This window comes from Anas acuta, chromosome Z, assembly GCF_963932015.1.
Source record: "Anas acuta chromosome Z, bAnaAcu1.1, whole genome shotgun sequence".
Classification (NCBI taxonomy): Eukaryota; Metazoa; Chordata; class Aves; order Anseriformes; family Anatidae; genus Anas; species Anas acuta.
Window position 1 is genome coordinate 4,159,237 of NC_089017.1, and position 26,745 is coordinate 4,185,981.

A 26,745-nucleotide genomic window follows, 5' to 3' on the forward strand; every position below is an offset into this window, starting at 1 on the left:
CACGCACCTCTTGGCAAACCAGAGGGCTGGGCACTCGCCAACCACCTCACGGGCACCAAGACCAAGCGCTGCCTTGGGCTGCACCGGGGACGGGGCAACCCTGCCTTCACGGACACACGGGGGGGAACACAGGCCGGACAGCGGCCCCACAGAAACACATCTCAGCCTTTGGGTCAACACCAAGTGCAAGAGGAGCCAGCAGCATGCCCTGGCAGACAAAAGGGCCAGCCATTTCCTAGGCGGCCCCAGGCCCAGCCAGGGAAGGGATTGTCCCACTCTGCTCTGGGGCAGCCTCACCTCCAGCACCCTCTGCACTTCTGGGTACCACAAAACAAGGGCATAAAGCTATTGGAGAACTTCCAAAGGAGGGAAACGGAGACCTGCAGAGGTCCAGAGGGCAAGACGTGCGAGCAGTGGATCAAGTCCCTCACTTTGTTCAGCCAACAACAGCAGGCCTCATGCCGGCATGCGGCTCCTTCACGAGGGGAGCAGAGGGGCAGGCCCTGAGCTCTGCTCTCTGGGGACAGCCACAGGACCCCAGCGAACGGCACCGAGCTGCCACAAGGAAGGCTCACGCTGCCTCTTCGGAAAAGCTTCTGCACAGAGAACGTAGCTGGGCACTGCAACACGCTCCACAGGGAGGTGCTCACGGACCTCAAGGACTGCTTGGACAAGGCTCTCACAAATACACACTTCGGGCTCCTCCTGCACGGACCCACGACTTGGACTACACCATCCTGGAGGGCCCCTTCACACGCACCATATACCATGGTTCTACGCTTCTTCTTGCCTCCTGACACATTCACAGCTTTCTTCACAGCCTTCTTCCCACAAGGACCAACAAACGCCTACACGCCATGACAGAGGAAAGAGCTCCTTGCCCTTCTACTGCTTCACAAATAACCAAGAGCAAAACAAAGGGGAAAGACAGACCACCAAAAAACAAGACCAATACAACCAGCAACACAAGCACAGCACCACAGACAATGCAGTGCCCTCTCTGCACACACTTCAAGATGGACTTGATGAGCTACCATCCCTCCAGGTCTTCAAGAAACGCCTACATTCAGGACTTCATGGCAAGGGATACTGCTGGACTTTCACACAAGCTTAAGGGTTCAGCTACATGATCTTCGATGTCTTCCCCAACCTCAATGACTCCATGATGCTTGGGGGTCCTTTCATTTGCAGGACATGCTACCACAAACTCCCGCCCCATCCTAAAAAAAAAAAAAAAAACAACCACAAACACAAACCCAAGATACGGGTGATCCAACCAAGGACAAGGCACAGACGCCTTTGGGAAGCTCCATCCAGACGGACACTCTAAGCACAGGAACACAAGGGACACCTCTCCCCCAACAATTCCTGCCTACAGCAAGGCACTCGCACCAAGCAGATCACAACACCCCACACTCCGGAAACACATCGAAACCTGCAATGAACAACTGAGCTGAAAGGAAAAACGGAACACACGGGCAAAAGAAGACCAAGAAGAAAAAACCCAAACCTCACACTAGGCCATGACATAGGGAAAGTGCACCTCGGAAGGAAGAGCACTCTTGGCCAACGCTCAACTACTCTCCCTCAAGGCCAAAAGGGAAACACTACGAAAAGCACATCCGCAGCACAGCTGCGCCAGCACCCTCTCCCCAAGACTTTCACATCCCCCACACAAACACTAAGGACAGATTAACCACAACCTACTCATCAAAAAAACAAAAACAAAACAAAACACCAAAAAAAAAGCCAAGGACCTCCAAAACCTGTCCCAGGCTCGGGGGAAACTCACCAACGCACTTCCCTACACACCAAACCACCAACAACCTTGGTTCAGTCCACAGAAGACTAGCCTGAGCGAAGGACTCATGGTAGCTGCAGCTTTCTCAAGAATCTCCTCTCAAACTACCACCACGAAGCAATGGTAACACCAGATAACTCCCTTAGGTTCCATCGAAGAACCAAACTTCACAATACTTAAGGACAGAGAAACATCAACACATACAAGGGAATCCACAGGAAAAACATTAGTGGTACAAAGAAGGCAACCTGACACTATGGCGTTGCAAAGTGAAAGAAGGCTTGGGCAGAAAGAGAAATTTCAGTGTAGCTATGACGCAAAGATGCTCGTTTAAAACAAAACGGAAACCAGAAATAGGAAACAAGCACAACATCTGTGGCACACCTTTCCCCACAGCATTGCCTTCTCAAAACCACTTTCACTCCCCCGCCTCCAAATATGCCAAAAAATATCCATCACAACACGAGCCAAGGACCTACAGCTCGCGCACCGTGCTCGGGGCAACCCCAACAACACACTTCCCCTCAAACCACAACCACCCCAAACTGAAAACCACAGCCGAAAGCACCTCGATGACACGAAAGCGACGAAGGGAAAGGAAGATGCCGCACTGCATAAAGCTCGACACACGCCAGCACCCCGAGCACCAGCACCACCCAGCCCCAACAGGCTCTTGCCCAGCACAACCCAAGAGCCACCATGCCTGGGCCATCAGCTCCACCACCACCAGCCATCTACAGCGCCCTGGCCCTCCTGCTCCTCTTCACGCCTCCCGCCAACGCCTTCTCCTGCAGCCCCCTGCGCCTCCACAACAGCGCCTTCGCCTGGGACAGCCTCCAGCTCCTCCGCGACATGGCTCCCAGCCCCACACAGCCCTGCCCGCAGCAACACGCGCCTTGCTCCTTCCCGGACACCCTCCTGGACACCAACGACACGCAGCAAGCCGCACACACCGCCCTCCACCTCCTCCAACACCTCTTCGACACCCTCAGCAGCCCCAGCACCCCCGCGCACTGGCTCCACACCGCACGCCACGACCTCCTCAACCAGCTTCAGCACCACATCCACCACCTCGAGCGCTGCTTCCCAGCCGACGCCGCGCGCCTCCACAGGCGAGGGCCCCGCAACCTTCACCTCAGCATCAACAAGTACTTCGGCTGCATCCAACACTTCCTCCAGAACCACACCTACAGCCCCTGCGCATGGGACCACGTCCGCCTCGAGGCTCACGCCTGCTTCCAGCGCATCCACCGCCTCACCCGCACCATGCGCTAAGAGGAGCCCCACACGCGCACCTCTGCCCTCATGCCTCCCTTCGCCCACCACACAGGGACGCTGACAAGAACTGACCGGAGCCCAGTGGCCAACACCACCCACCCCCTCCTTATTTAACTATTTATTTCAACCATGCCTCTCATCTATTTATTAGTAACTATTTATGCAAAACAAATAAAGACCTTTTCTAAGAACCTGCCCAGTCCTACGGCAGCCCTCTCTCTGGCCCGGGGGCATCTGGACAATGCCCTCAGCTCCAGCCTTACGCTTCTGCTTAGCCCTCCAGTGCTCAGGCGCTTCCACTCAACCATCTCGGGAGAACCCCACCAACCACACTCGTCTCGCTCACTCCTCTCCCGGCCTGGCCCAGCCCGGGACACCTCTGCCAACAGTCCCTCTCCCTCTCTCTCTCCCCCCACGCCCTCGCAGCCACCACCCCCACACACTCAGCACCTCTCTCCTTTCCTTCTCCCAGCCTCCGTCAGCACAGCAGGCACAGCTCGCTCTCGCTCTCCTCCTCTCCTACAACCTCCACAGCTTCAGCCACCGCAAACCTCTCCCTCCGCCACGCCACTGACGCCCTCACCAACACCACCCAAAACCCAGCGCTCCGCTCCTCAGACAACAAGCCCCTCCACAGCCCGCTGCCCGCTCTCCTACCCCGACCCACACGGCCAGGGAGCAGCGTGGCCTTCGCGCCTGGCCAGGCGCACGGCACGCTCGCGGGCACGACACACTCACTGCTCACAGCCAACACGGCTGCACGACAGGAATCTCCTCTGTCACTCAAGCTTCTCCTCTCGGGACAACATTACGCACATCCCTCACCAAGGCACACCACCCAACCTCATCTTTTCACCTTGCTGGGGAGAAATTTAATGAAATAGAACACGGGCAGGTGGACAGTCCTGCAGCTGGGCAAGCACAGCTCCACACACCACCACAACTTGGGGACTGTCGTGCTGGAGAGCAGCGAAGGGGAAACGGACCCGCGGGTCCTGCTGGACAGCACGATGACCACCAGCCAGCTTGGGGTTGTGTGCTTGTGGCCAACAAGGCCAAAGGCATCCTGGGGCGTATTACAAGGGCTGTGCTTATCAGGTTGAGAGAGGCTCTCCTCCCCCTCTACTCTGCCCTGCTGAGACCACATCTGGAATATGCTCTGCGGTTCTCAGACCCTTACTTCAACTAAGGACACGCAACTGCTTGAGAGAGTCCAGCACAGAGCCACGAGGACCATGAAGGGACTGGAGCATCTCCCTTACCAAAAACGGCTGAGGCAGCTCGCTCTCTTCAGCTTGGAGAGGAGCACACTCGGGGGTGACCTTATTCATCTTTGTCAATGCGGGAAGGACGAGTGTCAGGAGGATGGAGCCAGGCTCTATCTACACATAGGACAAGGAGCAATGGGTGCAAGCTGGAATATTCACGTTACACCTCACGTTCCGTGTCAGTATGAGACAAAACTTCTTCACCGTGAGGCTCGCGGAGCACTGGAACAGGCTGACCACGGGAGTTGTGGAGTCCCCTTCTCTGGAGACATTCACAACCTGCCTGGATGCGCTCCTGTGCGACGTGATCTTAGTCTTCCTGCTCCGGCAGCGGGAACAGACTAGATGATCGGTCAAGGTCCCTTCTATCCCTCACATTCCGTGACTGTGTCACTCACTTCAGCAAAGCTTTCCATACTTCCTCTCACAGTAGCCTTCCGGACAAAATGGACAGCAAACTGCTCCACGAGTACACAGGACGAGAGGACAGCAACCCCCAGACAAGGCGGCCTCAGAGGCTTACACTAAACGGCCTTACAGCAGGCTGGCAGCCAGTCACTAACGGGATGCCCTAGGCCGACATTTCAGGGACGGCTCTCTCACGTGCCTTCATGAACAACCTGGATGCAGGACTCAAAGGCAGAACGAGTGACTTAGCCAACAACACTACACTCGCAGGAGGCACGCACTCCCGCAAGGACACACAGCCCTCGCACGCACCTCTTGGCAAACCAGAGGGCTGGGCACTCGCCAACCACCTCACGGGCACCAAGACCAAGCGCTGCCTTGGGCTGCACCGGGGACGGGGCAACCCTGCCTTCACGGACACACGGGGGGGAACACAGGCCGGACAGCGGCCCCACAGAAACACATCTCAGCCTTTGGGTCAACACCAAGTGCAAGAGGAGCCAGCAGCATGCCCTGGCAGACAAAAGGGCCAGCCATTTCCTAGGCGGCCCCAGGCCCAGCCAGGGAAGGGATTGTCCCACTCTGCTCTGGGGCAGCCTCACCTCCAGCACCCTCTGCACTTCTGGGTACCACAAAACAAGGGCATAAAGCTATTGGAGAACTTCCAAAGGAGGGAAACGGAGACCTGCAGAGGTCCAGAGGGCAAGACGTGCGAGCAGTGGATCAAGTCCCTCACTTTGTTCAGCCAACAACAGCAGGCCTCATGCCGGCATGCGGCTCCTTCACGAGGGGAGCAGAGGGGCAGGCCCTGAGCTCTGCTCTCTGGGGACAGCCACAGGACCCCAGCGAACGGCACCGAGCTGCCACAAGGAAGGCTCACGCTGCCTCTTCGGAAAAGCTTCTGCACAGAGAACGTAGCTGGGCACTGCAACACGCTCCACAGGGAGGTGCTCACGGACCTCAAGGACTGCTTGGACAAGGCTCTCACAAATACACACTTCGGGCTCCTCCTGCACGGACCCACGACTTGGACTACACCATCCTGGAGGGCCCCTTCACACGCACCATATACCATGGTTCTACGCTTCTTCTTGCCTCCTGACACATTCACAGCTTTCTTCACAGCCTTCTTCCCACAAGGACCAACAAACGCCTACACGCCATGACAGAGGAAAGAGCTCCTTGCCCTTCTACTGCTTCACAAATAACCAAGAGCAAAACAAAGGGGAAAGACAGACCACCAAAAAACAAGACCAATACAACCAGCAACACAAGCACAGCACCACAGACAATGCAGTGCCCTCTCTGCACACACTTCAAGATGGACTTGATGAGCTACCATCCCTCCAGGTCTTCAAGAAACGCCTACATTCAGGACTTCATGGCAAGGGATACTGCTGGACTTTCACACAAGCTTAAGGGTTCAGCTACATGATCTTCGATGTCTTCCCCAACCTCAATGACTCCATGATGCTTGGGGGTCCTTTCATTTGCAGGACATGCTACCACAAACTCCCGCCCCATCCTAAAAAAAAAAAAAAAAACAACCACAAACACAAACCCAAGATACGGGTGATCCAACCAAGGACAAGGCACAGACGCCTTTGGGAAGCTCCATCCAGACGGACACTCTAAGCACAGGAACACAAGGGACACCTCTCCCCCAACAATTCCTGCCTACAGCAAGGCACTCGCACCAAGCAGATCACAACACCCCACACTCTGGAAACACATCGAAACCTGCAATGAACAACTGAGCTGAAAGGAAAAACGGAACACACGGGCAAAAGAAGACCAAGAAGAAAAAACCCAAACCTCACACTAGGCCATGACATAGGGAAAGTGCACCTCGGAAGGAAGAGCACTCTTGGCCAACGCTCAACTACTCTCCCTCAAGGCCAAAAGGGAAACACTACGAAAAGCACATCCGCAGCACAGCTGCGCCAGCACCCTCTCCCCAAGACTTTCACATCCCCCACACAAACACTAAGGACAGATTAACCACAACCTACTCATCAAAAAAACAAAAACAAAACAAAACACCAAAAAAAAAGCCAAGGACCTCCAAAACCTGTCCCAGGCTCGGGGGAAACTCACCAACGCACTTCCCTACACACCAAACCACCAACAACCTTGGTTCAGTCCACAGAAGACTAGCCTGAGCGAAGGACTCATGGTAGCTGCAGCTTTCTCAAGAATCTCCTCTCAAACTACCACCACGAAGCAATGGTAACACCAGATAACTCCCTTAGGTTCCATCGAAGAACCAAACTTCACAATACTTAAGGACAGAGAAACATCAACACATACAAGGGAATCCACAGGAAAAACATTAGTGGTACAAAGAAGGCAACCTGACACTATGGCGTTGCAAAGTGAAAGAAGGCTTGGGCAGAAAGAGAAATTTCAGTGTAGCTATGACGCAAAGATGCTCGTTTAAAACAAAACGGAAACCAGAAATAGGAAACAAGCACAACATCTGTGGCACACCTTTCCCCACAGCATTGCCTTCTCAAAACCACTTTCACTCCCCCGCCTCCAAATATGCCAAAAAATATCCATCACAACACGAGCCAAGGACCTACAGCTCGCGCACCGTGCTCGGGGCAACCCCAACAACACACTTCCCCTCAAACCACAACCACCCCAAACTGAAAACCACAGCCGAAAGCACCTCGATGACACGAAAGCGACGAAGGGAAAGGAAGATGCCGCACTGCATAAAGCTCGACACACGCCAGCACCCCGAGCACCAGCACCACCCAGCCCCAACAGGCTCTTGCCCAGCACAACCCAAGAGCCACCATGCCTGGGCCATCAGCTCCACCACCACCAGCCATCTACAGCGCCCTGGCCCTCCTGCTCCTCTTCACGCCTCCCGCCAACGCCTTCTCCTGCAGCCCCCTGCGCCTCCACAACAGCGCCTTCGCCTGGGACAGCCTCCAGCTCCTCCGCGACATGGCTCCCAGCCCCACACAGCCCTGCCCGCAGCAACACGCGCCTTGCTCCTTCCCGGACACCCTCCTGGACACCAACGACACGCAGCAAGCCGCACACACCGCCCTCCACCTCCTCCAACACCTCTTCGACACCCTCAGCAGCCCCAGCACCCCCGCGCACTGGCTCCACACCGCACGCCACGACCTCCTCAACCAGCTTCAGCACCACATCCACCACCTCGAGCGCTGCTTCCCAGCCGACGCCGCGCGCCTCCACAGGCGAGGGCCCCGCAACCTTCACCTCAGCATCAACAAGTACTTCGGCTGCATCCAACACTTCCTCCAGAACCACACCTACAGCCCCTGCGCATGGGACCACGTCCGCCTCGAGGCTCACGCCTGCTTCCAGCGCATCCACCGCCTCACCCGCACCATGCGCTAAGAGGAGCCCCACACGCGCACCTCTGCCCTCATGCCTCCCTTCGCCCACCACACAGGGACGCTGACAAGAACTGACCGGAGCCCAGTGGCCAACACCACCCACCCCCTCCTTATTTAACTATTTATTTCAACCATGCCTCTCATCTATTTATTAGTAACTATTTATGCAAAACAAATAAAGACCTTTTCTAAGAACCTGCCCAGTCCTACGGCAGCCCTCTCTCTGGCCCGGGGGCATCTGGACAATGCCCTCAGCTCCAGCCTTACGCTTCTGCTTAGCCCTCCAGTGCTCAGGCGCTTCCACTCAACCATCTCGGGAGAACCCCACCAACCACACTCGTCTCGCTCACTCCTCTCCCGGCCTGGCCCAGCCCGGGACACCTCTGCCAACAGTCCCTCTCCCTCTCTCTCTCCCCCCACGCCCTCGCAGCCACCACCCCCACACACTCAGCACCTCTCTCCTTTCCTTCTCCCAGCCTCCGTCAGCACAGCAGGCACAGCTCGCTCTCGCTCTCCTCCTCTCCTACAACCTCCACAGCTTCAGCCACCGCAAACCTCTCCCTCCGCCACGCCACTGACGCCCTCACCAACACCACCCAAAACCCAGCGCTCCGCTCCTCAGACAACAAGCCCCTCCACAGCCCGCTGCCCGCTCTCCTACCCCGACCCACACGGCCAGGGAGCAGCGTGGCCTTCGCGCCTGGCCAGGCGCACGGCACGCTCGCGGGCACGACACACTCACTGCTCACAGCCAACACGGCTGCACGACAGGAATCTCCTCTGTCACTCAAGCTTCTCCTCTCGGGACAACATTACGCACATCCCTCACCAAGGCACACCACCCAACCTCATCTTTTCACCTTGCTGGGGAGAAATTTAATGAAATAGAACACGGGCAGGTGGACAGTCCTGCAGCTGGGCAAGCACAGCTCCACACACCACCACAACTTGGGGACTGTCGTGCTGGAGAGCAGCGAAGGGGAAACGGACCCGCGGGTCCTGCTGGACAGCACGATGACCACCAGCCAGCTTGGGGTTGTGTGCTTGTGGCCAACAAGGCCAAAGGCATCCTGGGGCGTATTACAAGGGCTGTGCTTATCAGGTTGAGAGAGGCTCTCCTCCCCCTCTACTCTGCCCTGCTGAGACCACATCTGGAATATGCTCTGCGGTTCTCAGACCCTTACTTCAACTAAGGACACGCAACTGCTTGAGAGAGTCCAGCACAGAGCCACGAGGACCATGAAGGGACTGGAGCATCTCCCTTACCAAAAACGGCTGAGGCAGCTCGCTCTCTTCAGCTTGGAGAGGAGCACACTCGGGGGTGACCTTATTCATCTTTGTCAATGCGGGAAGGACGAGTGTCAGGAGGATGGAGCCAGGCTCTATCTACACATAGGACAAGGAGCAATGGGTGCAAGCTGGAATATTCACGTTACACCTCACGTTCCGTGTCAGTATGAGACAAAACTTCTTCACCGTGAGGCTCGCGGAGCACTGGAACAGGCTGACCACGGGAGTTGTGGAGTCCCCTTCTCTGGAGACATTCACAACCTGCCTGGATGCGCTCCTGTGCGACGTGATCTCAGTCTTCCTGCTCCGGCAGCGGGAACAGACTAGATGATCGGTCAAGGTCCCTTCTATCCCTCACATTCCGTGACTGTGTCACTCACTTCAGCAAAGCTTTCCATACTTCCTCTCACAGTAGCCTTCCGGACAAAATGGACAGCAAACTGCTCCACGAGTACACAGGATGAGAGGACAGCAACCCCCAGACAAGGCGGCCTCAGAGGCTTACACTAAACGGCCTTACAGCAGGCTGGCAGCCAGTCACTAACGGGATGCCCTAGGCCGACATTTCAGGGACGGCTCTCTCACGTGCCTTCATGAACAACCTGGATGCAGGACTCAAAGGCAGAACGAGTGACTTAGCCAACAACACTACACTCGCAGGAGGCACGCACTCCCGCAAGGACACAGAGCCCTCGCACGCACCTCTTGGCAAACCAGAGGGCTGGGCACTCGCCAACCACCTCACGGGCACCAAGACCAAGCGCTGCCTTGGGCTGCACCGGGGACGGGGCAACCCTGCCTTCACGGACACACGGGGGGGAACACAGGCCGGACAGCGGCCCCACAGAAACACATCTCAGCCTTTGGGTCAACACCAAGTGCAAGAGGAGCCAGCAGCATGCCCTGGCAGACAAAAGGGCCAGCCATTTCCTAGGCGGCCCCAGGCCCAGCCAGGGAAGGGATTGTCCCACTCTGCTCTGGGGCAGCCTCACCTCCAGCACCCTCTGCACTTCTGGGTACCACAAAACAAGGGCATAAAGCTATTGGAGAACTTCCAAAGGAGGGAAACGGAGACCTGCAGAGGTCCAGAGGGCAAGACGTGCGAGCAGTGGATCAAGTCCCTCACTTTGTTCAGCCAACAACAGCAGGCCTCATGCCGGCATGCGGCTCCTTCACGAGGGGAGCAGAGGGGCAGGCCCTGAGCTCTGCTCTCTGGGGACAGCCACAGGACCCCAGCGAACGGCACCGAGCTGCCACAAGGAAGGCTCACGCTGCCTCTTTGGAAAAGCTTCTGCACAGAGAACGTAGCTGGGCACTGCAACACGCTCCACAGGGAGGTGCTCACGGACCTCAAGGACTGCTTGGACAAGGCTCTCACAAATACACACTTTGGGCTCCTCCTGCACAGACCCACGACTTGGACTACACCATCCTGGAGGGCCCCTTCACACGCACCATATACCATGGTTCTACGCTTCTTCTTGCCTCCTGACACATTCACAGCTTTCTTCACAGCCTTCTTCCCACAAGGACCAACAAACGCCTACACGCCATGACAGAGGAAAGAGCTCCTTGCCCTTCTACTGCTTCACAAATAACCAAGAGCAAAACAAAGGGGAAAGACAGACCACCAAAAAACAAGACCAATACAACCAGCAACACAAGCACAGCACCACAGACAATGCAGTGCCCTCTCTGCACACACTTCAAGATGGACTTGATGAGCTACCATCCCTCCAGGTCTTCAAGAAACGCCTACATTCAGGACTTCATGGCAAGGGATACTGCTGGACTTTCACACAAGCTTAAGGGTTCAGCTACATGATCTTCGATGTCTTCCCCAACCTCAATGACTCCATGATGCTTGGGGGTCCTTTCATTTGCAGGACATGCTACCACAAACTCCCGCCCCATCCTAAAAAAAAAAAAAAAAAACAACCACAAACACAAACCCAAGATACGGGTGATCCAACCAAGGACAAGGCACAGACGCCTTTGGGAAGCTCCATCCAGACGGACACTCTAAGCACAGGAACACAAGGGACACCTCTCCCCCAACAATTCCTGCCTACAGCAAGGCACTCGCACCAAGCAGATCACAACACCCCACACTCTGGAAACACATCGAAACCTGCAATGAACAACTGAGCTGAAAGGAAAAACGGAACACACGGGCAAAAGAAGACCAAGAAGAAAAAACCCAAACCTCACACTAGGCCATGACATAGGGAAAGTGCACCTCGGAAGGAAGAGCACTCTTGGCCAACGCTCAACTACTCTCCCTCAAGGCCAAAAGGGAAACACTACGAAAAGCACATCCGCAGCACAGCTGCGCCAGCACCCTCTCCCCAAGACTTTCACATCCCCCACACAAACACTAAGGACAGATTAACCACAACCTCCTCATCAAAAAAACAAAAACAAAACAAAACACCAAAAAAAAGCCAAGGACCTCCAAAACCTGTCCCAGGCTCGGGGGAAACTCACCAACGCACTTCCCTACACACCAAACCACCAACAACCTTGGTTCAGTCCACAGAAGACTAGCCTGAGCGAAGGACTCATGGTAGCTGCAGCTTTCTCAAGAATCTCCTCTCAAACTACCACCACGAAGCAATGGTAACACCAGATAACTCCCTTAGGTTCCATCGAAGAACCAAACTTCACAATACTTAAGGACAGAGAAACATCAACACATACAAGGGAATCCACAGGAAAAACATTAGTGGTACAAAGAAGGCAACCTGACACTATGGCGTTGCAAAGTGAAAGAAGGCTTGGGCAGAAAGAGAAATTTCAGTGTAGCTATGACGCAAAGATGCTCGTTTAAAACAAAACGGAAACCAGAAATAGGAAACAAGCACAACATCTGTGGCACACCTTTCCCCACAGCATTGCCTTCTCAAAACCACTTTCACTCCCCCGCCTCCAAATATGCCAAAAAATATCCATCACAACACGAGCCAAGGACCTACAGCTCGCGCACCGTGCTCGGGGCAACCCCAACAACACACTTCCCCTCAAACCACAACCACCCCAAACTGAAAACCACAGCCGAAAGCACCTCGATGACACGAAAGCGACAAAGGGAAAGGAAGATGCCGCACTGCATAAAGCTCGACACACGCCAGCACCCCGAGCACCAGCACCACCCAGCCCCAACAGGCTCTTGCCCAGCACAACCCAAGAGCCACCATGCCTGGGCCATCAGCTCCACCACCACCAGCCATCTACAGCGCCCTGGCCCTCCTGCTCCTCCTCACGCCTCCCGCCAACGCCTTCTCCTGCAGCCCCCTGCGCCTCCACAACAGCGCCTTCGCCTGGGACAGCCTCCAGCTCCTCCGCGACATGGCTCCCAGCCCCACACAGCCCTGCCCACAGCAACACGCGCCTTGCTCCTTCCCGGACACCCTCCTGGACACCAACGACACGCAGCAAGCCGCACACACCGCCCTCCACCTCCTCCAACACCTCTTCGACACCCTCAGCAGCCCCAGCACCCCCGCGCACTGGCTCCACACCGCACGCCACGACCTCCTCAACCAGCTTCAGCACCACATCCACCACCTCGAGCGCTGCTTCCCAGCCGACGCCGCGCGCCTCCACAGGCAAGGGCCCCGCAACCTTCACCTCAGCATCAACAAGTACTTCGGCTGCATCCAACACTTCCTCCAGAACCACACCTACAGCCCCTGCGCATGGGACCACGTCCGCCTCGAGGCTCATGCCTGCTTCCAGCGCATCCACCGCCTCACCCGCACCATGCGCTAAGAGGAGCCCCACACGCGCACCTCTGCCCTCATGCCTCCCTTCGCCCACCACACAGGGACGCTGACAAGAACTGACCGGAGCCCAGTGGCCAACACCACCCACCCCCTCCTTATTTAACTATTTATTTCAACCATGCCTCTCATCTATTTATTAGTAACTATTTATGCAAAACAAATAAAGACCTTTTCTAAGAACCTGCCCAGTCCTACGGCAGCCCTCTCTCTGGCCCGGGGGCATCTGGACAATGCCCTCAGCTCCAGCCTTACGCTTCTGCTTAGCCCTCCAGTGCTCAGGCGCTTCCACTCAACCATCTCGGGAGAACCCCACCAACCACACTCGTCTCGCTCACTCCTCTCCCGGCCTGGCCCAGCCCGGGACACCTCTGCCAACAGTCCCTCTCCCTCTCTCTCTCCCCCCACGCCCTCGCAGCCACCACCCCCACACACTCAGCACCTCTCTCCTTTCCTTCTCCCAGCCTCCGTCAGCACAGCAGGCACAGCTCGCTCTCGCTCTCCTCCTCTCCTACAACCTCCACAGCTTCAGCCACCGCAAACCTCTCCCTCCGCCACGCCACTGACGCCCTCACCAACACCACCCAAAACCCAGCGCTCCGCTCCTCAGACAACAAGCCCCTCCACAGCCCGCTGCCCGCTCTCCTACCCCGACCCACACGGCCAGGGAGCAGCGTGGCCTTCGCGCCTGGCCAGGCGCACGGCACGCTCGCGGGCACGACACACTCACTGCTCACAGCCAACACGGCTGCACGACAGGAATCTCCTCTGTCACTCAAGCTTCTCCTCTCGGGACAACATTACGCACATCCCTCACCAAGGCACACCACCCAACCTCATCTTTTCACCTTGCTGGGGAGAAATTTAATGAAATAGAACACGGGCAGGTGGACAGTCCTGCAGCTGGGCAAGCACAGCTCCACACACCACCACAACTTGGGGACTGTCGTGCTGGAGAGCAGCGAAGGGGAAACGGACCCGCGGGTCCTGCTGGACAGCACGATGACCACCAGCCAGCTTGGGGTTGTGTGCTTGTGGCCAACAAGGCCAAAGGCATCCTGGGGCGTATTACAAGGGCTGTGCTTATCAGGTTGAGAGAGGCTCTCCTCCCCCTCTACTCTGCCCTGCTGAGACCACATCTGGAATATGCTCTGCGGTTCTCAGACCCTTACTTCAACTAAGGACACGCAACTGCTTGAGAGAGTCCAGCACAGAGCCACGAGGACCATGAAGGGACTGGAGCATCTCCCTTACCAAAAACGGCTGAGGCAGCTCGCTCTCTTCAGCTTGGAGAGGAGCACACTCGGGGGTGACCTTATTCATCTTTGTCAATGCGGGAAGGACGAGTGTCAGGAGGATGGAGCCAGGCTCTATCTACACATAGGACAAGGAGCAATGGGTGCAAGCTGGAATATTCACGTTACACCTCACGTTCCGTGTCAGTATGAGACAAAACTTCTTCACCGTGAGGCTCGCGGAGCACTGGAACAGGCTGACCACAGGAGTTGTGGAGTCCCCTTCTCTGGAGACATTCACAACCTGCCTGGATGCGCTCCTGTGCGACGTGATCTCAGTCTTCCTGCTCCGGCAGCGGGAACAGACTAGATGATCGGTCAAGGTCCCTTCTATCCCTCACATTCCGTGACTGTGTCACTCACTTCAGCAAAGCTTTCCATACTTCCTCTCACAGTAGCCTTCCGGACAAAATGGACAGCAAACTGCTCCACGAGTACACAGGATGAGAGGACAGCAACCCCCAGACAAGGCGGACTCAGAGGCTTACACTAAACGGCCTTACAGCAGGCTGGCAGCCAGTCACTAACGGGATGCCCTAGGCCGACATTTCAGGGACGGCTCTCTCACGTGCCTTCATGAACAACCTAGATGCAGGACTCAAAGGCAGAACGAGTGACTTAGCCAACAACACTACACTCGCAGGAGGCACGCACTCCCGCAAGGACACAGAGCCCTCGCACGCACCTCTTGGCAAACCAGAGGGCTGGGCACTCGCCAACCACCTCACGGGCACCAAGACCAAGCGCTGCCTTGGGCTGCACCGGGGACGGGGCAACCCTGCCTTCACGGACACACGGGGGGGAACACAGGCCGGACAGCGGCCCCACAGAAACACATCTCAGCCTTTGGGTCAACACCAAGTGCAAGAGGAGCCAGCAGCATGCCCTGGCAGACAAAAGGGCCAGCCATTTCCTAGGCGGCCCCAGGCCCAGCCAGGGAAGGGATTGTCCCACTCTGCTCTGGGGCAGCCTCACCTCCAGCACCCTCTGCACTTCTGGGTACCACAAAACAAGGGCATAAAGCTATTGGAGAACTTCCAAAGGAGGGAAACGGAGACCTGCAGAGGTCCAGAGGGCAAGACGTGCGAGCAGTGGATCAAGTCCCTCACTTTGTTCAGCCAACAACAGCAGGCCTCATGCCGGCATGTGGCTCCCTCACAAGGGGAGCAGAGGGGCAGGCCCTGAGCTCTGCTCTCTGGGGACAGCCACAGGACCCCAGCGAACGGCACCGAGCTGCCACAAGGAAGGCTCACGCTGCCTCTTCGGAAAAGCTTCTGCACAGAGAACGTAGCTGGGCACTGCAACACGCTCCACAGGGAGGTGCTCACGGACCTCAAGGACTGCTTGGACAAGGCTCTCACAAATACACACTTTGGGCTCCTCCTGCACGGACCCACGACTTGGACTACACCATCCTGGAGGGCCCCTTCACACGCACCATATACCATGGTTCTACGCTTCTTCTTGCCTCCTGACACATTCACAGCTTTCTTCACAGCCTTCTTCCCACAAGGACCAACAAACGCCTACACGCCATGACAGAGGAAAGAGCTCCTTGCCCTTCTACTGCTTCACAAATAACCAAGAGCAAAACAAAGGGGAAAGACAGACCACCAAAAAACAAGACCAATACAACCAGCAACACAAGCACAGCACCACAGACAATGCAGTGCCCTCTCTGCACACACTTCAAGATGGACTTGATGAGCTACCATCCCTCCAGGTCTTCAAGAAACGCCTACATTCAGGACTTCATGGCAAGGGATACTGCTGGACTTTCACACAAGCTTAAGGGTTCAGCTACATGATCTTCGATGTCTTCCCCAACCTCAATGACTCCATGATGCTTGGGGGTCCTTTCATTTGCAGGACATGCTACCACAAACTCCCGCCCCATCCTAAAAAAAAAAAAAAAAACAACCACAAACACAAACCCAAGATACGGGTGATCCAACCAAGGACAAGGCACAGACGCCTTTGGGAAGCTCCATCCAGACGGACACTCTAAGCACAGGAACACAAGGGACACCTCTCCCCCAACAATTCCTGCCTACAGCAAGGCACTCGCACCAAGCAGATCACAACACCCCACACTCCGGAAACACATCGAAACCTGCAATGAACAACTGAGCTGAAAGGAAAAACGGAACACACGGGCAAAAGAAGACCAAGAAGAAAAAACCCAAACCTCACACTAGGCCATGACATAGGGAAAGTGCACCTCGGAAGGAAGAGCACTCTTGGCCAACGCTCAACTACTCTCCCTCAAGGCCAAAAGGGAAACACTACGAAAAGCACATCCGCAGCACAGCTGCGCCAGCACCCTCTCCCCAAGACTTTCACATCCCCCACACAAACACTAAGGACAGATTAACCACAACCTCCTCATCAAAAAAACAAAAACAAAACAAAACACCAAAAAAAAGCCAAGGACCTCCAAAACCTGTCCCAGGCTCGGGGGAAACTCACCAACGCACTTCCCTACACACCAAACCACCAACAACCTTGGTTCAGTCCACAGAAGACTAGCCTGAGCGAAGGACTCATGGTAGCTGCAGCTTTCTCAAGAATCTCCTCTCAAACTACCACCACGAAGCAATGGTAACACCAGATAACTCCCTTAGGTTCCATCGAAGAACCAAACTTCACAATACTTAAGGACAGAGAAACATCAACACATACAAGGGAATCCACAGGAAAAACATTAGTGGTACAAAGAAGGCAACCTGACACTATGGCGTTGCAAAGTGAAAGAAGGCTTGGGCAGAAAGAGAAATTTCAGTGTAGCTATGACGCAAAGATGCTCGTTTAAAACAAAACGGAAACCAGAAATAGGAAACAAGCACAACATCTGTGGCACACCTTTCCCCACAGCATTGCCTTCTCAAAACCACTTTCACTCCCCCGCCTCCAAATATGCCAAAAAATATCCATCACAACACGAGCCAAGGACCTACAGCTCGCGCACCGTGCTCGGGGCAACCCCAACAACACACTTCCCCTCAAACCACAACCACCCCAAACTGAAAACCACAGCCGAAAGCACCTCGATGACACGAAAGCGACAAAGGGAAAGGAAGATGCCGCACTGCATAAAGCTCGACACACGCCAGCACCCCGAGCACCAGCACCACCCAGCCCCAACAGGCTCTTGCCCAGCACAACCCAAGAGCCACCATGCCTGGGCCATCAGCTCCACCACCACCAGCCATCTACAGCGCCCTGGCCCTCCTGCTCCTCCTCACGCCTCCCGCCAACGCCTTCTCCTGCAGCCCCCTGCGCCTCCACAACAGCGCCTTCGCCTGGGACAGCCTCCAGCTCCTCCGCGACATGGCTCCCAGCCCCACACAGCCCTGCCCACAGCAACACGCGCCTTGCTCCTTCCCGGACACCCTCCTGGACACCAACGACACGCAGCAAGCCGCACACACCGCCCTCCACCTCCTCCAACACCTCTTCGACACCCTCAGCAGCCCCAGCACCCCCGCGCACTGGCTCCACACCGCACGCCACGACCTCCTCAACCAGCTTCAGCACCACATCCACCACCTCGAGCGCTGCTTCCCAGCCGACGCCGCGCGCCTCCACAGGCGAGGGCCCCGCAACCTTCACCTCAGCATCAACAAGTACTTCGGCTGCATCCAACACTTCCTCCAGAACCACACCTACAGCCCCTGCGCATGGGACCACGTCCGCCTCGAGGCTCACGCCTGCTTCCAGCGCATCCACCGCCTCACCCGCACCATGCGCTAAGAGGAGCCCCACACGCGCACCTCTGCCCTCATGCCTCCCTTCGCCCACCACACAGGGACGCTGACAAGAACTGACCGGAGCCCAGTGGCCAACACCACCCACCCCCTCCTTATTTAACTATTTATTTCAACCATGCCTCTCATCTATTTATTAGTAACTATTTATGCAAAACAAATAAAGACCTTTTCTAAGAACCTGCCCAGTCCTACGGCAGCCCTCTCTCTGGCCCGGGGGCATCTGGACAATGCCCTCAGCTCCAGCCTTACGCTTCTGCTTAGCCCTCAAGTGCTCAGGCGCTTCCACTCAACCATCTCGGGAGAACCCCACCAACCACACTCGTCTCGCTCACTCCTCTCCCGGCCTGGCCCAGCCCGGGACACCTCTGCCAACAGTCCCTCTCCCTCTCTCTCTCCCCCCACGCCCTCGCAGCCACCACCCCCACACACTCAGCACCTCTCTCCTTTCCTTCTCCCAGCCTCCGTCAGCACAGCAGGCACAGCTCGCTCTCGCTCTCCTCCTCTCCTACAACCTCCACAGCTTCAGCCACCGCAAACCTCTCCCTCCGCCACGCCACTGACGCCCTCACCAACACCACCCAAAACCCAGCGCTCCGCTCCTCAGACAACAAGCCCCTCCACAGCCCGCTGCCCGCTCTCCTACCCCGACCCACACGGCCAGGGAGCAGCGTGGCCTTCGCGCCTGGCCAGGCGCACGGCACGCTCGCGGGCACGACACACTCACTGCTCACAGCCAACACGGCTGCACGACAGGAATCTCCTCTGTCACTCAAGCTTCTCCTCTCGGGACAACATTACGCACATCCCTCACCAAGGCACACCACCCAACCTCATCTTTTCACCTTGCTGGGGAGAAATTTAATGAAATAGAACACGGGCAGGTGGACAGTCCTGCAGCTGGGCAAGCACAGCTCCACACACCACCACAACTTGGGGACTGTCGTGCTGGAGAGCAGCGAAGGGGAAACGGACCCGCGGGTCCTGCTGGACAGCACGATGACCACCAGCCAGCTTGGGGTTGTGTGCTTGTGGCCAACAAGGCCAAAGGCATCCTGGGGCGTATTACAAGGGCTGTGCTTATCAGGTTGAGAGAGGCTCTCCTCCCCCTCTACTCTGCCCTGCTGAGACCACATCTGGAATATGCTCTGCGGTTCTCAGACCCTTACTTCAACTAAGGACACGCAACTGCTTGAGAAAGTCCAGCACAGAGCCACGAGGACCATGAAGGGACTGGAGCATCTCCCTTACCAAAAACGGCTGAGGCAGCTCGCTCTCTTCAGCTTGGAGAGGAGCACACTCGGGGGTGACCTTATTCATCTTTGTCAATGCGGGAAGGACGAGTGTCAGGAGGATGGAGCCAGGCTCTATCTACACATAGGACAAGGAGCAATGGGTGCAAGCTGGAATATTCACGTTACACCTCACGTTCCGTGTCAGTATGAGACAAAACTTCTTCACCGTGAGGCTCGCGGAGCACTGGAACAGGCTGACCACGGGAGTTGTGGAGTCCCCTTCTCTGGAGACATTCACAACCTGCCTGGATGCGCTCCTGTGCGACGTGATCTCAGTCTTCCTGCTCCGGCAGCGGGAACAGACTAGATGATCGGTCAAGGTCCCTTCTATCCCTCACATTCCGTGACTGTGTCACTCACTTCAGCAAAGCTTTCCATACTTCCTCTCACAGTAGCCTTCCGGACAAAATGGACAGCAAACTGCTCCACGAGTACACAGGATGAGAGGACAGCAACCCCCAGACAAGGCGGCCTCAGAGGCTTACACTAAACGGCCTTACAGCAGGCTGGCAGCCAGTCACTAACGGGATGCCCTAGGCCGACATTTCAGGGACGGCTCTCTCACGTGCCTTCATGAACAACCTGGATGCAGGACTCAAAGGCAGAACGAGTGACTTAGCCAACAACACTACACTCGCAGGAGGCACGCACTCCCGCAAGGACACAGAGCCCTCGCACGCACCTCTTGGCAAACCAGAGGGCTGGGCACTCGCCAACCACCTCACGGGCACCAAGACCAAGCGCTGCCTTGGGCTGCACCGGGGACGGGGCAACCCTGCCTTCACGGACACACGGGGGGGAACACAGGCCGGACAGCGGCCCCACAGAAACACATCTCAGCCTTTGGGTCAACACCAAGTGCAAGAGGAGCCAGCAGCATGCCCTGGCAGACAAAAGGGCCAGCCATTTCCTAGGCGGCCCCAGGCCCAGCCAGGGAAGGGATTGTCCCACTCTGCTCTGGGGCAGCCTCACCTCCAGCACCCTCTGCACTTCTGGGTACCACAAAACAAGGGCATAAAGCTATTGGAGAACTTCCAAAGGAGGGAAACGGAGACCTGCAGAGGTCCAGAGGGCAAGACGTGCGAGCAGTGGATCAAGTCCCTCACTTTGTTCAGCCAACAACAGCAGGCCTCATGCCGGCATGCGGCTCCCTCACGAGGGGAGCAGAGGGGCAGGCCCTGAGCTCTGCTCTCTGGGGACAGCCACAGGACCCCAGCGAACGGCACCGAGCTGCCACAAGGAAGGCTCACGCTGCCTCTTTGGAAAAGCTTCTGCACAGAGAACGTAGCTGGGCACTGCAACACGCTCCACAGGGAGGTGCTCACGGACCTCAAGGACTGCTTGGACAAGGCTCTCACAAATACACACTTTGGGCTCCTCCTGCACGGACCCACGACTTGGACTACACCATCCTGGAGGGCCCCTTCACACGCACCATATACCATGGTTCTACGCTTCTTCTTGCCTCCTGACACATTCACAGCTTTCTTCACAGCCTTCTTCCCACAAGGACCAACAAACGCCTACACGCCATGACAGAGGAAAGAGCTCCTTGCCCTTCTACTGCTTCACAAATAACCAAGAGCAAAACAAAGGGGAAAGACAGACCACCAAAAAACAAGACCAATACAACCAGCAACACAAGCACAGCACCACAGACAATGCAGTGCCCTCTCTGCACACACTTCAAGATGGACTTGATGAGCTACCATCCCTCCAGGTCTTCAAGAAACGCCTACATTCAGGACTTCATGGCAAGGGATACTGCTGGACTTTCACACAAGCTTAAGGGTTCAGCTACATGATCTTCGATGTCTTCCCCAACCTCAATGACTCCATGATGCTTGGGGGTCCTTTCATTTGCAGGACATGCTACCACAAACTCCCGCCCCATCCTAAAAAAAAAAAAAAAAACAACCACAAACACAAACCCAAGATACGGGTGATCCAACCAAGGACAAGGCACAGACGCCTTTGGGAAGCTCCATCCAGACGGACACTCTAAGCACAGGAACACAAGGGACACCTCTCCCCCAACAATTCCTGCCTACAGCAAGGCACTCGCACCAAGCAGATCACAACACCCCACACTCTGGAAACACATCGAAACCTGCAATGAACAACTGAGCTGAAAGGAAAAACGGAACACACGGGCAAAAGAAGACCAAGAAGAAAAAACCCAAACCTCACACTAGGCCATGACATAGGGAAAGTGCACCTCGGAAGGAAGAGCACTCTTGGCCAACGCTCAACTACTCTCCCTCAAGGCCAAAAGGGAAACACTACGAAAAGCACATCCGCAGCACAGCTGCGCCAGCACCCTCTCCCCAAGACTTTCACATCCCCCACACAAACACTAAGGACAGATTAACCACAACCTCCTCATCAAAAAAACAAAAACAAAACAAAACACCAAAAAAAAGCCAAGGACCTCCAAAACCTGTCCCAGGCTCGGGGGAAACTCACCAACGCACTTCCCTACACACCAAACCACCAACAACCTTGGTTCAGTCCACAGAAGACTAGCCTGAGCGAAGGACTCATGGTAGCTGCAGCTTTCTCAAGAATCTCCTCTCAAACTACCACCACGAAGCAATGGTAACACCAGATAACTCCCTTAGGTTCCATCGAAGAACCAAACTTCACAATACTTAAGGACAGAGAAACATCAACACATACAAGGGAATCCACAGGAAAAACATTAGTGGTACAAAGAAGGCAACCTGACACTATGGCGTTGCAAAGTGAAAGAAGGCTTGGGCAGAAAGAGAAATTTCAGTGTAGCTATGACGCAAAGATGCTCGTTTAAAACAAAACGGAAACCAGAAATAGGAAACAAGCACAACATCTGTGGCACACCTTTCCCCACAGCATTGCCTTCTCAAAACCACTTTCACTCCCCCGCCTCCAAATATGCCAAAAAATATCCATCACAACACGAGCCAAGGACCTACAGCTCGCGCACCGTGCTCGGGGCAACCCCAACAACACACTTCCCCTCAAACCACAACCACCCCAAACTGAAAACCACAGCCGAAAGCACCTCGATGACACGAAAGCGACGAAGGGAAAGGAAGATGCCGCACTGCATAAAGCTCGACACACGCCAGCACCCCGAGCACCAGCACCACCCAGCCCCAACAGGCTCTTGCCCAGCACAACCCAAGAGCCACCATGCCTGGGCCATCAGCTCCACCACCACCAGCCATCTACAGCGCCCTGGCCCTCCTGCTCCTCCTCACGCCTCCCGCCAACGCCTTCTCCTGCAGCCCCCTGCGCCTCCACAACAGCGCCTTCGCCTGGGACAGCCTCCAGCTCCTCCGCGACATGGCTCCCAGCCCCACACAGCCCTGCCCGCAGCAACACGCGCCTTGCTCCTTCCCGGACACCCTCCTGGACACCAACGACACGCAGCAAGCCGCACACACCGCCCTCCACCTCCTCCAACACCTCTTCGACACCCTCAGCAGCCCCAGCACCCCCGCGCACTGGCTCCACACCGCACGCCACGACCTCCTCAACCAGCTTCAGCACCACATCCACCACCTCGAGCGCTGCTTCCCAGCCGACGCCGCGCGCCTCCACAGGCGAGGGCCCCGCAACCTTCACCTCAGCATCAACAAGTACTTCGGCTGCATCCAACACTTCCTCCAGAACCACACCTACAGCCCCTGCGCATGGGACCACATCCGCCTCGAGGCTCACGCCTGCTTCCAGCGCATCCACCGCCTCACCCGCACCTTGCGCTAAGAGGAGCCCCTTACTTACTCTTCCCTTCCTTCTATTTATCTATTTTTTCAATTATTTATTGAAAATAAATTAACTTAATCTTTCTAGAAACTTTACAGAGGCTCTTTTCTCACGAGCACAGAACCTCCCACAGGGGCAGCCCAACTCCACACACAACGACCGCACTGAACCCCACACATGGGCACAAAGATGGGGCCATCTATTCCCTTCTCTCCGTCCCTCTTGGTACCACAACTGGTATGGGTCACGACTAGAAGGCTACTGTAGCATGCTGGAGCCAGCCCCTAATCCTCTCCCCTAGAGCCTCCACAACTGCTCCACGCTCCGGCTGCACTGAAGGAAAAGCCATGCCACCCTTACTCGATGTTCAGCTGGATGCACTGGCGATGGGCCACAGCACCCTTCTGCACACCATTTGTCTGTGTCCGTGCTGCTTGCTGTGCTGCTCGGACCTGCAGGTCACTCTCTCAAGGTCATGAGGGCAGACAGAAACAGTTTGTATTGTCTTGACTTCTGATACCTTTCCCAGGGCAACAGTTTTGCACCAACAGCTCCCTTCCTCCCGTTCTTCAAAAACCATTGACATCCCACAGGACAAAAATGTCTGAGGTCCTGCCAAACACCTCCCCCATCAGCCTCACTCCTGCAGCCATGGCAGCTACGTGACCTGGTAGAGGCCATCCCATAACTAGGGGCGTCCTATGAGGAAGGTGAGGAGGGACACACTCTATGAGGGTGGAGGAAAAGAACACCGGATACTGGCTTTACACTAAAAGAGAGTAAACTAACATTACATGTTCCAAAGAAATCCTTTACTGTAACAGTGGTGATGCAATGGCACAGGCTGCCCAAAGAAGCTGGGGATGCCCCATCCCTGTGACTGCTCTCGTCCAGGCTGGATGGGGTTTTGGGCACCTTCTCTGGAGGGAGGTGCCCCTGACCATGGCAGTGGGTTGGGACAGAGTGAGCTTTAAGGTACTTTCCAACACAAACCATCCCACAATTCTAGCATTTCAGGAAGCCTCATCCTTCACCTCTTCCCAAGTGGTAGAAAGAACGAGGGGAACAGGGCTCGAGCATCACTACAACAAGACCCTTGCCATACACACAGCTTATGGGCACTATTCCTTCTCTGCAGGCGCCACAGCTCACACGGAACAGAAAGCAACAACCACACGACTTGGTGTCTGAGGGTATGCGAATGGCAACATCAACTCCGTGTACAAGAAGGAAGCAAAATGACCCTTTTTCCTTCTTCCCAAAGCAAATGCCTTTCCTACACACTCACAGCAGCTCCAAACACTTAAGCCTCCACAAGCTCCTCATACAGAGATATTCAGGAACCAAGGACCTACACCCACAGCCATCTCCTCTCAAACTACCACCACGAAGCAATGGTGACACTGGACACCTCCCTTAGGTTCCATCGAAGAACCAAACTTCACAATACTTGGAAAAGACAAATAGAAACATCAACACATACAACAGAAACCACAGGCAACACGTCAGTAGTCCAAAGAAGACAACCTAACACTATGGGATTGGAAACCGAAAGAAGGCTTGGGCAGAAAGAGAAATTTCAATGAAGCTATGACACAAACATCCCCCAGAAAGTCAAAAGGGAAACAAGAAATAGAAAAAAAATCATCTATGGCAAACCGTCTCCAGAACCTTCTCCCCACCATTTTCACATCCCTCCCTGCAAACACCACAAAAAACACCCACCACTCCACCAGCCAAGAGAGAGAACAGGGCTCTTCTCCAAAGCACTAAGAGGGAGAAGGGCCTTAGGGTTCACCAGGGGAGGTCTACACTGGAAATTAGGAGAAATTTCATGACTGAAAGGGTTGGGCATCATTGGAATAAGCTGCCCAGCAAAGTGGTTGAGTCACCAGTCTCGGAGGTCTTAAAGAATCACACATATTCAGTATTTAATGGTGGGGCTTACAAGTGGATTTAGTACTCACTTAATGGTTGAACTAAATCTTCTTACACATACATCCTCACCAAACCTGATTCTCACTCTCTCTATGCCCCCCACCCTTGCAGCTACCACCCCCATGCACCCAGCACCTTTTTGCTTCTCTCAGCCTCCATAAGCTTGCACAGCTCACTCTCGCTCTTCTCATCTCCTACAACCTCAGCATCTTCAGCAACCACAACACCCTGCTGCACACCATGTACCTGTGGTACTTGCTGCACCACTCACTCAGAACTTCTGATCCTTCACTCAAGTCTGCCAACCCCTGTGAAGAACTGACTCGGACTCTACAACTTGATTGAGTATTCATCTATTTGCCTGACTTTATTTCGAAACAGAAGTAAACAGACAACAGGGAAAATAATAGTACTTCTGAAATATATATATTTTTTAATCAAAGTCACATGTTTAACAGGCACAGCAGGGAATGGTAACAGACAGATGTGCTTTCACAGTCCCACACACAGATCCCCAGCACAAGCCTTATTCTCCCCCACCAAGCCCAGGCTGGCAGCTGGGGTCAGCTGCTTTGAACTAATTCCAGTGCTGCCCTGAAACAGGAGCAGCCTCACTGATGTGCTCGTACCACCATGACAGCATAGGTACCCCATTCCTTGTCAACTACAGGCAGGGGTTACCCCCAAAGATCCAAGCTGACACGGACACTGTCTCTTACTCAACTTTCAACTTCAGAGTCAGCCTGCCTGAACCTTCATAAAAATCACTTAGGAGCTGCTGCATCATTTCCAGCAACCGCTCTTCTCTGCTACCTTATTTCTCTAACTCATTTTTCTCTATTCACAAAATAGAGCCTATAGCACCAGATCTCCACTGCGTCTCCTTTAACAGCATCCTCTGCCTTTACGGGAATAGCAGGGGAAAACCCAACTACACCATCTTTCCAGCAAGAACCTTGGAACAACGCCCATACAAGTAAGGGTGAGGCAGGAGATCCCAAACATACTACCTGCAAACAACAGCCACTGGCCAAGACAAAGGCTCGGACAGCACACATTCTGTGTGACAGCAGCCTCAGGCACACACCCTGACCTCAGCCCAGCAAATCCCACACCTCTTGCTCTCCTGCGCTGAACCCAAGCTACAGCTCAAACATTTGCTCCCTCACCTCACTTCTTCCACCCATGCTTGCTGAGGAGAGCCTTCCCACATTTCTAGTTTCACTGCTTTGTCTTTAATGAACTCACATCATCACAAACATGTCAGCAGTTCTGTTCTGTGGGGAGTGTGTCTGGTGTAGAACTATGAACCTACTCCTAACACTCCTTGCAGTACAGACCTGTCATAGTCTATCAGTAGGCTGTTTTGTTTTTTTTTTGTTGTTGTTTTTTTTATCCAAGCATGTTCTTATTTTAATACCAATACTGTCATTTTCCTAATTCATTACAGTATTTCTTACTTGTTAATAGCTTCACCTCAATTTGTGTGACAC

The 26,745-nt window shown here is 55.1% G+C and overlaps 6 protein-coding genes across 10 annotated transcripts in view; 5 read left to right on the forward strand and 1 right to left on the reverse strand.

The window, feature by feature from the left end:
• The window catches only part of LOC137847965 (ubiquitin-associated protein 2-like), a 113,780-nt gene that overhangs the window by 68,418 nt on the left and 18,617 nt on the right, over window positions 1–26,745 (reverse strand). The window lies entirely within an intron of this gene.
• LOC137848172 (interferon-like) lies at window positions 2,359–3,076 on the forward strand. The gene has a single exon (XM_068667130.1). It carries the CDS (start codon window positions 2,501–2,503, stop codon window positions 3,074–3,076), a length of 576 nt encoding a protein of 191 aa, XP_068523231.1. The 5' UTR covers window positions 2,359–2,500.
• On the forward strand, window positions 7,419–8,136 carry LOC137848173 (interferon-like). The gene has a single exon (XM_068667131.1). It carries the CDS (start codon window positions 7,561–7,563, stop codon window positions 8,134–8,136), a length of 576 nt encoding a protein of 191 aa, XP_068523232.1. The 5' UTR covers window positions 7,419–7,560.
• On the forward strand, window positions 12,621–13,196 carry LOC137848370 (interferon-like). Its single transcript, XM_068667427.1, has one exon. The coding sequence runs from the start codon at window positions 12,621–12,623 to the stop codon at window positions 13,194–13,196; it is 576 nt and encodes a 191-aa protein (XP_068523528.1).
• On the forward strand, window positions 17,626–18,255 carry LOC137847980 (interferon). Its single transcript, XM_068666730.1, has one exon. It carries the CDS (start codon window positions 17,680–17,682, stop codon window positions 18,253–18,255), a length of 576 nt encoding a protein of 191 aa, XP_068522831.1. The 5' UTR covers window positions 17,626–17,679.
• Window positions 22,597–24,632, forward strand: LOC137847973 (interferon-like). Its single transcript, XM_068666724.1, has one exon. The coding sequence runs from the start codon at window positions 22,739–22,741 to the stop codon at window positions 23,312–23,314; it is 576 nt and encodes a 191-aa protein (XP_068522825.1). The 5' UTR covers window positions 22,597–22,738; the 3' UTR covers window positions 23,315–24,632.

Excerpts from the sequence above, each read along its gene's own strand:
- LOC137848172 (XM_068667130.1), top strand. The coding sequence starts at position 2,501 with ATGCCTGGGCCATCAGCTCCACCACCACCAGCCATCTACAGCGCCCTG.
- LOC137847980 (XM_068666730.1), top strand. The coding sequence starts at position 17,680 with ATGCCTGGGCCATCAGCTCCACCACCACCAGCCATCTACAGCGCCCTG.
- LOC137848370 (XM_068667427.1), top strand. The coding sequence starts at position 12,621 with ATGCCTGGGCCATCAGCTCCACCACCACCAGCCATCTACAGCGCCCTG.
- LOC137847973 (XM_068666724.1), top strand. The coding sequence starts at position 22,739 with ATGCCTGGGCCATCAGCTCCACCACCACCAGCCATCTACAGCGCCCTG.
- LOC137848173 (XM_068667131.1), top strand. The coding sequence starts at position 7,561 with ATGCCTGGGCCATCAGCTCCACCACCACCAGCCATCTACAGCGCCCTG.